Raw genomic sequence first — 14459 nt, 5'->3', positions numbered from 1 at the left:
TATATATATTTATATATAATAATTGCTTCTCCCTAAGCTCTGAAAGTCACATTTCATAAGGACCTCTCTGCATACTCATCTCTATCCTGGTACCTTCCTTTTTCTTCTATTTGTACCTCCTAAGAGTTCTTTAATTTAATTTAATTGGTGGGAGGCGTGGTCGAGAGGCCAAGTGCGCTTGAACTTGGCTACCTAGAAGGGGGCTTGAGGTTCGACACCCGACTCGGGCAGAGTTGTGTTTACTGAGCCCCTAAAGGCAGCACGGAAAACCAACTCCCCCCTCCCCCCCCCCCACTGGTCCACAAATGAGATTGGACCAAAGCGCTCTGAGCATTCTATAAGCATGAAGGTAGCGCTGTATAAAAGCTGTAACAATAATTAATAACTCTGTCGAAAGAGGAAGTAAATTGGGAGCCAAAACTTTCAGAACAGATCTTGGGGGTCGTTAATTTGATCCGGGATCATTTAGTTTGGGTCACATTCATCATCTGGTGAGGCATGTTGTCGTCATTGTAATTTTCTTCTAGCCAGTAAATAATGTTTTGTCACTGACAGGTTACTGACATTAGTTTTGGCAGCGATGGCAATAAACAAGCGATCTAGTCAGTTAGTGTAAAGTTGTGAAAGCGTATTGGTGCCCTAAACAAAGGTTAAAGAAGAAAAGATGGATGGATAGAAGATTAAGCAGGGGAGGGCTGTTAAGAAGTTTCAAACTCGGGGCCATCGAGACGACACTCCAGAGCGCATACCTCATGGGAGAGAGAGAGAGAGAGAGAGAGAGAGAGAGAGTGTTACGATAGATAGTTGAATGTACACAAACTTGAAATAAGAACATTTAAGATCATAACAACTTTAATCAGCCATCTTGGCTACCAGAGTAGTGTCCCCTATGCATGGGCACAACTCTTTCTACTCTATACAGTATCCCTAAAAGGGGGGGGGGGTAACATACAATAGTATGTGAGTTACTGAAAGGGGCGTAACATTCCATCAACAGAGAGAGAGAGAGAGAGAAAGAGAGAAAGAAAGAGAGAAAGAGAGAGAAAGAGAGAAAGAAAGAGAGAGAGACAAAGAGAGAGAGACAAAGAGATTGAGGGAGCGAAAGAAAGCGAAAGAGAGAGAGAGAGGAAGAGAGAAAAGAAAGAGAGCAAGAGAGAGAAAGCGAGCAAGAAAAAGAGACAGAGAGCGAGAAAAGAAAGAAAGAGAAAGAGAGAGAGACGAAGAGATAGAGGGAGCAAAAGAGAGAGAAAGAGAGAGGAAAAGAGAACAGAAAGAGAGAGAAAAAGAGAGAAAGAGAGAGAAAAAGAGAGACAAAGAGATAGAGGAGAGAAAGAGAGAGAGAGAGAGAGAGAGAGAAAAGAAAGAGAGAGAGAGAGAAAAGAAGATGAGACAAGACTGAAAGAAAACAAACCCATCACTTGGTGGTAAAACTGTAATTATCCTTGTATCGTTCTAAGTAGCCATTCAGATGTCTGTCCACATGTACTATGACCAGTGTCCAGTGACTAGTACCAACTGACACATGCCACATGACAACACACGAGCGTGACACCGTGAATCAAGGCTACAAGGAAGTCCTGTGTTGTGACTGAATGGACTTTGTCTTACAGTCATTCACAGCTTGCAGAAGGTTTTGGCTCAAATCCTTGGCTAATAAAAACAAAAGTCCTAGAAAAAGAAAAACGGGGCGTGCCTTGTCAGTGACACAGCATCCAATCAGCTTTTCATTTACAAAACCATACGAACAGAAAAAAAAACACAACATTGTCTTCACGAATAAACACACTAAAACCTAACAGTAGACATTGCCAGGTTGTATAAATAACTTACGGCAATTTTGTTTTCATTAACGTCAGTATTTTATAAGATAAGATAAGAATGTGACTGATTGTTGTTATCATTTTAACATAATGGGATTTACATCTGCTCATGGTTAAATTTTGATTAGGTAAATCCGTTTCTCATTGAAGAAAGTTGAGAGAGAGAGTGAGAGAGAGAAAGAGAGAGAGAGAGAGAAAGAGAGAGAGAGAGAAAGAGCTAGAGAGAAAAAAAGAGAGACAAGGAGAGAGAGAGAGAGAGAAGGAGAGAGAGACAAGGGGAGAGAAAGAGAGAGAAAGAGAGAGAGAGAAAGAGAAAGAGAGAGAGAAAGAGAGTGAGAGAGAGAAAAATATGGGGAAATGCCGAGGCAAGATGATGAAACATAGAAATCAGGAAGAAAATGAAAGTGAAAACAGTAAGATTTGAAAGTAAATAGACAACATATGCAATGTGTAGGACGCTTTATTCAAATCAAACTTTTGCCAAGTAAATATTAGACACTACTTTGTGCTATAGGCGGGGCGATGTAGGAATATCAGACTCCGTGGTGCTTAAAAAGTGCGCACAACTAATAATGTTTTCTAAATAATATAAAATACACCGGATATCTTATCTTATCTTATATAATACAGACGTTACTTCAAAAAAGAAGATGATTACGTCCTACGCGTCATGCATTTAGTCATGCATATTAACCAATGACTTAAATTCAGCCAAGTCACTGGTTTTCCTGGCTAGCTCAGGCAACCCATTCCATGCTCTAATAGCACTTGGGAAGAAAGAGTATTTGTACAAATTTGTCCTAGCATATGGGACGAGGAATGTACCTTTATCGTTGTGTCTTTCAGAGTATTTTATTAAATTTTGCTTTTGTATTTGAAGATTATGGTTCAGTGTTTTATGTATAATTGCTACTTTACTTTTGAGCCTTCTGTCCTGAAGGCTTTCTAAATTTAGTGATTTTACTAAAGGTGTTACTCTAGTCAAATGTGAATATTCGTTTGTTATGAATCTCACTGCTCTATTTTGTGTCTGTTCCAGTTTCTTAATGTTTTCTTGAGTTGAGGGGGTCCCAAACGGAGGATGCATATTCTATTATTGGCCTAACCAAGGTTAAATAACATTTTAGTCGCGGATACACCAAATAAAAAAAAAACAACTTTATTTACAATAGATAGACTCGTGTCGCGGGCCGCATGAACGAAAACGTAGGTCTACAAAAACGATAGACTTGAAACCCGTAGATCCTGTGTTTCATTAATTAATGGGATATTTGAAATGTATATTTTTTTTCCCCGCCTCAGAAGATAGCTTCATTTCTCTACTTAAAATATCAGCTACATTGGGCTTCATCTCTGTACTTAGAATATTTTCGTCTCTTTTTGGTAAAATATTCCTATCAATCCTCCAATTTCTAGGCTTAGTTTAATAACCTTTTATTCGCGGCACAAACCAAGAATGCCGTCATATTTGTTTTATAATGTTTAAATGTTGTTGTTGTTGTTTTTTTTTTAAATAGCCACACTTTCTCTATAAAACAAATATGTTGGCCTACTATCATGTTCCACAAAAAAAGTAAAGAACCGTGTCACTTTTCTTGGCTGAAAACGTACATTCTACACTCAGATACCTATTTCATGAACGCAATAATGCTAAATGTCATGGTACCAATCAATCAGGAGAAAAATTGAGGGCTCTAAGCCCCTAACGTAAGTACAGATACATTTGTGCACCTTCTAATTCTTTTCTTTTTTTTTTTTTGGGGTGGGGGGAGGGGGGATTTTCTACACTTTGTGCCTACATTTTGGCGGGCAGGATGGAATCACGTCGTGGGCCGGATCTGGCCCGCGGGCCGTACTTTGGGCATCACTGGTTTAGACCACTTGTTATTATAAATAGGTGCTGCTAACCAGCCAGCCACAAGTCATGGCCATACACACAATTATCGTCAGGCAAAGTGAGATAATCAATTAAATACGCATCATACCGGAGTTGTAGCCCTTTGATGTCCTTTTTTTTTTCCTCAATCCATGAAGTCATTGAATGAGTAAGTGAACGTGAGTGCCTTCATATTGTTTAATACTACTGACATTAGAACATTCAACGGGTTGCATGAATCAGCCAGGAAAACCAACGACTTATATAGTGTTTAAAACTGTTACATTCTCTATTACATTACCACACGAATACAGCGTTGTATGTCATCTTTTGTTTAAAGATAAGATAAGATAAGATAAGAAGCTAGCTAAAAATCTATGGCCATATTACAAGATCTTCGAGGCTTGCAAAGACCTTCCTCCAGGGAACAGTAGCAGGAAAAAGAAGAAGAGGCAGACAGAGAAAGCGATGGGAATACAACATAACAGAACGGACGGGCCTGTCATTGAAAGAGGCTCTAAGGCAAAAGACAGAGAAGAAAGGAGAAAGACGAATCTTGCATGGTGCCCCAACGGTCCAACTGACTAAGGGATAGGTAAAAAGGTCAAGATAATATTAGATATATGCGGGCAACTGGTTAAGACCACTTTAAATATGCAGCTAAAATGTATGGATGTTGGTGATTGAATTAAAGAACACTGTAAGTCAATTTAAATAGAAACTGATTTGATAATCAACTTTTGAACTGACATTTGTAACGAAGTGCAGGTTTGAATAATTGACGATACTAATTAGCACAGGAGGACATGAATTTTGAGTATTTACGTTCATGTTAAGCTTACATAATATGTTCATTTAATGTTCATTAATGTTCATGTCATTAGTTCAAAAACAAAAAAAAAGGCAATGTTCACTACTCAAGACAAGCCTGCAGTGTTTTAAACCTACCTTATCTTATCTTATATGATACAGACGTTACTTCAAAAAAAAGAAGATGATTACGAGGAGTTGTACTGACGTCACCTGGGAGGACATTATGACGTCAGTACACCCGCTCGCTCAGCTCCAGTATGAACAGGTGTAAACATGAACAGTTTGGAGAGATATGAAGAGATAACGAAAGAGAAGAGACAGGGGCCATAAGAATTTCAGTCCGCCCCGGACGCGATCACCTTTGCTCCTCCGTTCAGAGAATACCAATGTGTTTAGAAAATGAAAGCAGGCTGTTTGGATTACTTTACAATCCACGTGCTAAATGAAGTCACATCTAATATTTGATTGGAACATTTTGAATGACTGCGGGAGGTGTGGCCGCATGAATTAAAACAAATCGGAATGTTTCTAAATGTCAACCTGATCTAGGAATTTATATGTGTGTGTGTGTGTGTCAAATGTCAAATTAGATAGCTGCCTGGTCGTGCGGTTTGCGCGCTGGAGTGTCTTTCGGATTTATCGACGGTTCAAACGAGGGTTCAAACCCTGCCCGCTCCCATCCCCCGTCGTCCTGCGGGAGGTTTGGACTAGGAAGTAATTATCCTCAACTCTATCTTCAACTCTTAAGGAACATCCGAAACATGTAAAACACTGTCACGATCGCCTGTAGATCTAGCTGTGCGTGTTTTGCGAGATTTTTTAATTCATTTTTTTTCAACTAAAGATTAACGTTGTATTCGGTATTCAAACATTAGATTTGGCTAGCGCTATGTTGACTACTTTGTTGATTTATAGCTAAACAGGTTTCTAGCTTTTTTTTTTCTTCTCAAGGAACATTTTGAACTCAGCAGATTTTTAGCACATAGTTGTATGTTACTTTGTAGTTCATAGTTGAATGTTACTTTGTAGTTCATAGTTGAATGTTACTTTGTAGTTCATAGTTGAATGTTACTTTGTAGGTCATAGTTGAATGTTACTTTGTAGTTCATAGTTGAATGTTACTTTGTAGGTCATAGTTGAATGTTACTTTGTAGGTCATAGTTGAATGTTACTTTGTAGGTCATAGTTGAATGTTACTTTTTAAGTCATATTTGAATGTTACTGTGTAGTTCATAGGTGAATGTTACTTTGTAGGCCATAGTTGATTTAATTTTTATCAAGCAGCCAAATCTTTAAAATTTCATTTTTTTAAAACTTGATGTAGACAAAAGCATAAAACCCAAGGGAAAAAAAACGTATACACCATAAACCAAGATTATAGCTTGGATTAAAACAAGACAAATTTAAAATTGTATTAAAAATGTGTTTACATCGACAGAAGATCATATTTTTCTTTTCGTGTCTTTAAAAAACAAGTGAACTTCCCCCTTTCAGACCTTGTGATCTATGGGGGCAGATGATGCTAAAGATAATCTGTTTCTTTGTCCCACGGTTAACGAGGGTGTAATGTGGCCAGCACAACGTTCTACCTCTTTTACTTTCCCCCGGCTAATGTCAGGTACCCAATTAGACCCAGAGGCGCCCTAAAGATCTCGAAATTAAAAATCTCAGTCTTACCAGGATTCGAACCAGGGATCCGTGGTTCGGAAGCCAAGCGCTATACCACTCAGCCACTGCGCCTCTTTAGTGTCTTTTAGGTACAAAGTAAAAAGAACCATTATATTAACTCTTTCTCTCCGTAATTATTTACCACATTCTGGTGGAATCAACGCTGGTATCGTCAGTTAGGAGAGAACGTGTTAAAATAGAAGAGACAACATTCACTTTAAGTCTTCAATTTAATATTCAATATAATTCAATATAAAGACTTTTATAAAGACATGTGTATATATATATATATATGTATATATAAATAAGTTCATTCTATGAACACTTAAGATTTTAAAAATATAATATGATGAACAATGGACGTTGGGATCTCTTACAGCTGGACTAGTCATCAAACAGCTGGACCAGTCAGCTAACAGCTGGGCTAGTCATCTAGAAGCTGGACCGATCATCTACTAGCAACTGGACCAGTCGACAGTTTTGAAGTTTTTGACATTGACTTTATAACTTGTGAGCAAAGCTTTGAGTTGGTCAGTCTGAGCTGGTTTCTGTCCGCGAACACGCCCCAGTATCCAAGCAAACTCTGAAATGTACACGAACATCAGGACATTATACAAACATCAGGACATTGAACATCAGGACATTATAACATCTGGACAGCAAAGATCAGGACATCAAATATAGGACATTTAACAAATAAACATCTAGACATCAAACATCAGGACATTGAACATCAGGACATTATACAAACATCAGGACATTGAACATCAGGACATTATACAAACATCAGGACATTGAACATCAGGACATTATACAAACATCAGGACATTAAACATCAGAACATTATACAAACATCTAGACATCAAACATCAGGACATCAAACATCAACAAATAAACAACTGGACATCAAACATTATGACTTAAAAGATCAGGTGGAACTACATCATGTAGTCAAACATCATGTAATCAAACATCAGGGCAGAAAACTCAAAAGTAAAGTAACAATTATACATAAAACACTGAACCATAATCTTCAAATACAAAAACAAAATTTAATAAAATACTCAGAAAGACACAAAGATAAAGGCACATTCCTCATCCCATATGCTAGGACAAATTTGTACAAATACTCCTTCATCCCTAGTGCTATTAGAGCATGGTATGGGTTGCCTGGGCTAGCCAGGAAAACCAGTGACTTGGTAGAATTTAAGTCATTTGTTAATAAGCATGACTGATTGCATGTCGCGTAGGACGTAATCATTTTTTTTGAAGTAACGTCTGTATTATATAAGATAAGAAGATAAGGCAACACTATCACGTGACTTACCGACTTTTGGAAAGATACTGGCTAATCTGGAACAGGAATAGACCAGACTGTAATTGACGTAGTCAGTGTCTAGTACCAAGTAGTTGGCTCTGGTTTTGTCAAACTCTACATTACGTGTAAGGAAAGAAAATACCATGTTGAGTTATTGCAAATAGTAAATGAGATCTACTCTCAATAAATACTAATAATGTGTGAGAGCTGAAAGGTGGTGGACGTAACAGAGGTGCCCCTCAGAAACGCTATAAAGAATGGCTGCCTGGTCGTGCGGTTTGCGCTCTGGACTGTCGTTCAGATTTATCAATGGTCCAGGGTTCAAGCCCTGCCCGCTCCCATCCCCCCGTCGTCCTGCGGGAGGTTTGGACTAGGAAGTAATTATCTTCAACTCTGAAGGAACATCCGAAACATGTCAAACATTTTACAAACAAACAAACAAAACAAAACAACTTTGGCGCCAACTAGCGGCTTCAGAACGAGACAGGTGGAGGTCACTTACAGAGGCCACGGGATAAACATTTAGGGCCAAAAGAAAATCTGCTGCCGAGGACAGTCGCAGACTGAGACAAGAACATTTAAATTGACCACCGGCGGAGAATGGTTATCCCTGCACTGGTGTGGCAAAATATGTAGGTCGAAGCTGGGGCTGCGTAGCCACGGGAAATACTGCATTCCTCATTAATCTTCTTACTCGAAAACCTGTCTTATTATTGTGTTTAAAGAGACGGAGACAGAGACAGAGAGACAGATCGAGAAGGAGAGAGAGAGAGAGAGAGAGAGAGAGAGAGACCATTGCTAGGTATACAAAAAAAGTAATAAGCAGATATCTCGTTTAGAATGAGTGAATTTCATATGATTAAGTTATAAACGGGAGAGCCGATATGATTAAGTTATTTTAAAAAAGAGCCACATGATTAAGTTATATAAGGGAGAGCCATATGATTAAGTTATATAAGGAAGAGCCATATGATTAAGTTATATAAGGAAGAGCCATATGATTAAGTTATATAAGGAAGAGCCATATGATTAAGTTATATAAGGAAGAGCCATATGACTAAGTTATATAAGGAAGAGCCATATGATTAATTTATATAAGGAAGAGCCATATGATTAAGTTATATAATGGAGAGCCATATGATTAAGTTATATAAGGAAGAGCCATATGATTAAGTTATATAAGGAAGAGCCATATGATTAAGTTATATAAGGAAGAGCCACATGATTAAGTTATATAAGGGAGAGCCATATAATTAAGTTATATAAGGGAGAGCCATATGATTAAGTTATATAAGGGAGAGCCATATGATTAAGCTATATAAATGAGAGCCATAGGATTAAGTTATATAAGGGAGAGCCATATGATTAAGTTATATAAGGGAGAGCCATATGATTAAGTTATATAAGAATGAGCCATATGATTAAGTTGTATAAAGGAGAGCAAAATGATGAAATTAAAATAGACAGTTCCTAATGATTAATTATAAAAGGGATTCCAAATGATTAAGTTAAAATAAATAAAAACTGTAAATGGGGCGTTCTAAAAACACCGAGTGGTAAATAAGGGCGTTTCTAAGTCGTTCAGTAGTAAATGAGGGCGTACAAATGAGTTCAAAACTCTACTAACAAGTCTATTTTCATTTAGACTTAGAACTATTAAGACATAACAGTGCGAAAAAGGTCTTGCTCTGAGAAAACGACTTGCCTGGTTGTCCAGGGAACTTGACATACAGGTCAGCTGGTTTGCTAGGGTCCAGAACTTTGGCTTCACCAATGATATACGTAGGCTGTTTGAAGATTGTTTTACCAAAACTGAAACAGACGGCCAGGCATCTCATTAAAAATATAATAATTTAAAAAAAAAACAATATTTTTAAAAAATTCTTTTTAAAAAAGCAATAACAACAAAGCTTATGTTGTGTGAAATTATATAAATTATTTTCATGTAATTTGCGAATTTTATATCTAAAATCTAAAAAAAACAATTAATAGATCTAGACTAAAAATATTAAATTTGTGCGAATGATTATATTATTTTTGAATTATTTTTTTTTTGGTTAGAGCACCTTTCAAGCTTTATTTTTTGTTGGTTTAAAGTTGCTCGATCCTGAATTCGAACTTGATGTCTCGTGCCTCCATGATGGAAGACCGACGCGTTAGCCACTGAGCTATTCAAGTATTTTTTAAAATAGGTTTGATAGTCTTAAAAGATTCCACCCAGACAGACAGACGGAGGGAGATAAATACAAGCTTTGTAATCCTGCTATTTTTTGAACAAATAGAGAAGAAAAAAAATTTATGCTAATTGTTGTCTAATCAACCAAATTTATTTGGAAATCTACACACACTGAATGGTACACACACACACACACACACACACACACACAAACGCTAAGTGATGTTTACACATACTGAAAAACACAGTAAATTTAATACGCATTATCTTATCTTATAAAGTCTGGAGGTTCTTCAGGTAAGTACGTCCCACGCGCATTCATGCATTAATCTAGTTGCATGTGTTCATTAGGGACCTATAAACTGGTGAGTCATTGGTTTTACTGGCTGATTCAGGCAACCCGTTCCATATTTTTATTAACACTAGCTAAGAAGGAAAAATAATTTGCTATATCGTAGCGGATTAGAAATAGGTATTTACCTTTGTGTCTTTCTGAATCAGGTGATATTTCCATTTTGTAAGTTATTGGTTGAGTGTTTTACATACCATGACTATTTAACAATTTCAACTACTGCCTTGGAGTGTTGAGTGTTTCTAATCTATGTATATATATATAATTCTCTTCGTCGCCCAATCATGCGGGATACCACGCACGCACGCTGACTCTCTAACGCTTGATGAAAAAGTCATGGAAAGATAACTTTTATTTCTGACTAGAGTTACCCCACGTAACTTTCACGGCGACAGAGAGCGCGGCTCAGAAAAAAAAAAGAGGGGGGGGGGATAACAAGTCTCTACGTCGCACAACCATGCGGGATACCACGCGCGCACGCCGACTCGCTAACCCTCCTCTCGCCCCATCCCGCCCGCACACGCGCCTTCCTCGCTCTCCACGCATGCGCATACAGTCGTTTGCCCAAAGACACCCCATTTGGACAACTGTGTCTTTCAGGAAGTGCTCACCCGTCACTAAATAGAGGCGTATGCTACGCCGCGGGTCGGCTCGTAGTGCTAATTTTACTACATGACATTATTCTAGCCAAATGTTATGAATATCACAATTCTAGCATCTAAGGTATTAGATATTTCTTTGCGAATTTTATATATACAATTCAAAAAATCGAAAATTGTTCTATAGTCTATTGACTGATACAGTACACTATAACTGGTGTCAGAGAACTTACATTTTGATGTCTCTCACTGCACTGTTGTTTACTTTGACAGTGCCATCTGGCTTAAGCGTATACTCGGCTGTTATACAATCCATGGCGAACTGGAAAGGCGCCGGGAAGGTCTCAGAGTTGTACCACTTACCTACATACTGAAAGCCGTGAAGGAACAATTAATTTGTTTGTAATTACTTTTCAAAATATATAAACATTTTTCTTTTAATGTAAACCTAAATTAGCTTATTCTTAACTTTTTTTAAAATATCTAAACTGTTGGTAGTTTTCTTTCTTTCCAAAACTACAAATAAATAAATATAAATAATAAATATGTATACATTTCAAATCGTGCCGTAATTGTGTAGAACAAAAGACATGTAAATATTTATGATAATTGCCCATATTATTTCAACTGGGTAGATGGTATCCTTAAATTTTGTTACGCTATAAAGTTTTCAGTGTAACATCTTCAAATCTTGAACGTGGGGCGTTTGAATTAAGTGTGTATCAAGCAAAATGTTAAAAAACAAATCCTTTAAAAAAAAGTTCTTACAGAGGAAAAAACTCCGCCCTTAAAACTGCATCTATCAGTAATGTACTAGTTAATTCCCTTACTTGAAATTAAACAAAATAATAAACTACCAATAATTAATTGGCTAATTTATTTTATTTAAAAAAAAAATGACAAGAAACTAGCGGTAATAGAGAGTAATTGGGACCAAGACTAACTGGCATGCTTTGAAATTAGAGCTTTATTCTTTTTTTTTTTCATTCGGCAACAGTGAGTCTCTATTTAACTTTAACCTTTAATAAACTTAAATAATAATCATTGTGCTTGAAAAAATGTATACCTTTTGTAAATCAAAGTTCTGCTTCCTGGGAATCTCTGGGCAAGGTCCATAGGACCATGCGAAAAGCTGGGCGTTGGTCAATGAGACAGCATAGAACAGCACACAAAGTGATGACGTAATTAGCAGCATTTTTCAGTGTGGCGTACTTCACAAGTTTCTGAAAAAAAAAAAAATCATAAGTATAGAATATAAACTCTTTAATTACCCCGTCCAAAATTATTTAGTTCTTATCTTAGAACCGATTCGTACAAGTGCTCCTTCTATCTCAATGCCATTAGAGCGGGTTGCCTGAATCAGCCAGGAAAACCAATGACTTAGCAGAGTTTAAGTATCTAGCTAACATGCGATACTAGATTAACACATGGGCAACCGTGGGACGTAAGCCAGTAATTTAGGAGATAATTATATTTATATTAAGATAAGATTATTTCCTGAATTATATTTATATTAAGCTAAGATTATTTCCTGAATTATATTTATATTAAGCTAAGATTATTTCCTGAATTATATTTATATAAATATAAGATTATTTCCTGAATTATATTTATATTAAGATAAGATTATTTCCTGAATTATATTTATATTATGATAAGACTATTTACCGTATTATATTTAAATTAAGATAAGATTATTTCTTGGATTATATTTAAATTAAGATGAGATTATTTACTGAATTATATTTATATGATCATTTCCTTAAGTTTTTTTTCCCCAGAATTATAAATTCATTTTAATGTCTTAATTTTATTTAGTCTTTTAAAAAAAGTTTCTAGTTTAAAATGATTAGTAAACAACCTTTTCTCAACTCAAGGCTTAACTCCCCTTAGCCTTTCTACATAAAAACAAATCCGACTAATTGGTTCACTAATTGGTTTACTGATTGGTTCACTAATTGGTATACTGATTGGTTCACTAATTGGTTCACTAATTGGTTCACTAATTGGTTTAGTGATTGGTTCACTAATTGGTTTACTGATTGGTTCACTAATTGGTTAACTTTTTCATTGATTCACGTGGGGGTCGGATCTGAGAAAAATGTCAAATTAAAATCTTGTTTTGTCTATTTGGATTAATGAAACGTGGACACCCGTTGAAACTATTGAATGAGATACTCGGCAATTGCAATGGCTGAAATCATTTTCAACGATAACTGTCAAGGCTCTTTTTCTTCTCTAACATACGTATGTGTACTTCAATGCTGATTACTAAATGTACCCAAGTCCTGGGCAATACCGTAACAACACATACAGCGCCAGAATAAAGATTCAGAATGCCGATTCACAGACATTTAACATATTTATTACATGCCTAGTGGTGTAATTCATGCTTAATTCTGATGTTTGAAATATCCAGTATCAATTAAAATATAACAGCTCAATATCCCATAGACTGAATAATGACTATACAGAAAATAATTAGAGTCTACACTTTGACTCTATCTATATCCAAAAGTCCAACTGTACTGGAAAAGGAACCACACTACTTTATTATGAGTTACATTCCATTCAAAAACACATCTCACAAAAAAAAACAATCCAATAACAAAAATAGTTTTGAAGTCAACTACCTGAATTGCTCCCCTTGACCTCTATAGTTAACAGAAGACCCAGGCTGGCCAGAACTCAGTCCTGATAACATTTGAGTTACCAAGTACTCACTACTAAGGCTTGTCTTCGAGTCCGAAGATTAATAAGGAATGCAGTATTTCCCGTGGATACGCAGCCCCAGCTGTGACCTACATATTTTGCCTCATCCAGGGCAAGCATAACCATTGAAGTACTAACACTATAATGTTTAAAAACAATACCAAAAAAAAATCACGTGACCAATATAGATAGACACTTACCACTGGATTAGAAGGAGGTTTTGTCAGGAATTAACAGCAAAGTACAGAGCCGCTTATATAGGCTGAATATGCGTTATGTAAAAGTTAACGAAGTGTAACAAAACAGACTAGCCGTGTGTATGTCTTCTCGTGTCTCGACGTGTGTGTGTGTGAGAGAGAGAGCGAGCGGGGTGGGGAAGAGAGGCTTGTCAATGGTTGCAACAATGCGCACACAAAACACTATTGTCAGTGTCTATCAACCCACATGTCGCTGCCAATTTAGACATTTGTTGAGAACCTGTATGATCTGGTCGATGTAAATATTAACTTAAGGCTTCAATTAAAAGGGTAATGAAATAGTATCGAGGTGAATTGATGCCGAAGGGCCCCAGGAGTTCACAGCTTTCTAGCCTAAGATCCACTGAGGTCAAACACGTGACTTTTATATAAGCCTCTGACCTGAACTTTGAACCTGGCTCGAACTGAATGGGATCCTTTCAGGCTGAGTGTTTCAGGTCACGTGACGTTTATCCTGGGTCATCCGCGTTCTCATGTTCTCAAGTCTGCTGTCTTGCAAACGAGTTCTATATAGTATGCAGATCTAGCAGCGGCGTGTTCAGTCACATGGCGCAAGACGTCACTTTACCATCTCCTTCTCATGACTAGATTAGCTTGTACCCACTGGCTTCTTAAGGTTCAGATACACCCATAAAACTTTCTACATTAAAAAATCACGAAGCGGAGGAACGAAACAAAGATATAATTTTTGACCCATAACAAAGAGAATGTTGTGATTATAAAAGGAGTGGGGAGGGGATTTTAAAGGAGGATAAAATGACGTATTGGTCGTGATGTTTCACCAATAATGAATGTTTGAAGACTATAATTTAGTCGAGTACATTACACAATGAAACAGATTTCATAGACACAGAAATTGTTTTATGTA

At 36.8% G+C, this 14459-nt stretch overlaps 1 protein-coding gene across 2 annotated transcripts; it reads right to left on the bottom strand.

Moving 5' to 3' along the window:
- Window positions 1–6502: 6502 nt before the first annotated feature.
- Window positions 6503–13680, bottom strand: LOC106066824 (apolipoprotein D-like). 2 transcript variants are annotated; one of them, XM_056033417.1, is made up of 6 exons: window positions 13535–13680; window positions 11689–11845; window positions 10856–10992; window positions 9201–9307; window positions 7505–7609; window positions 6503–6760 (listed from the first exon to the last, which is right to left on the bottom strand). In XM_056033417.1, the coding sequence occupies exons 2-6, from the start codon at window positions 11815–11817 to the stop codon at window positions 6633–6635; spliced, it is 606 nt and encodes a 201-aa protein (XP_055889392.1). In that variant the 5' UTR covers window positions 11818–11845; window positions 13535–13680; the 3' UTR covers window positions 6503–6632. The 2 variants fall into 2 exon arrangements, with proteins under 2 accessions (XP_055889392.1, XP_055889393.1); XM_056033418.1 differs by lacking the exon at window positions 13535–13680 and adding an exon at window positions 13256–13372.
- Between the last annotated feature and the right edge of the window lie 779 nt (window positions 13681–14459).

Source organism: Biomphalaria glabrata, chromosome 6, assembly GCF_947242115.1.
Source record: "Biomphalaria glabrata chromosome 6, xgBioGlab47.1, whole genome shotgun sequence".
Taxonomy (NCBI): Eukaryota; Metazoa; Mollusca; class Gastropoda; family Planorbidae; genus Biomphalaria; species Biomphalaria glabrata.
The sequence above is the reverse complement of the archived record's forward strand: the minus strand, read 5'-3'. Positions and strand labels throughout refer to the sequence as shown.

Excerpts from the sequence above, each read along its gene's own strand:
- LOC106066824 (XM_056033417.1), bottom strand. The coding sequence starts at position 11,817 with ATGCTGCTAATTACGTCATCACTTTGTGTGCTGTTCTATGCTGTCTCA. Across the intron at positions 9,308-10,855 it reads GCAGTGAGAGACATCAAAAT|TTTTGGTAAAACAATCTTCA; the intron begins GTAAGTTCTCTG and ends CGTCTGTTTCAG. Across the intron at positions 6,761-7,504 it reads CAGTATCTTTCCAAAAGTCG|AGTTTGCTTGGATACTGGGG; the intron begins GTAAGTCACGTG and ends TGTACATTTCAG.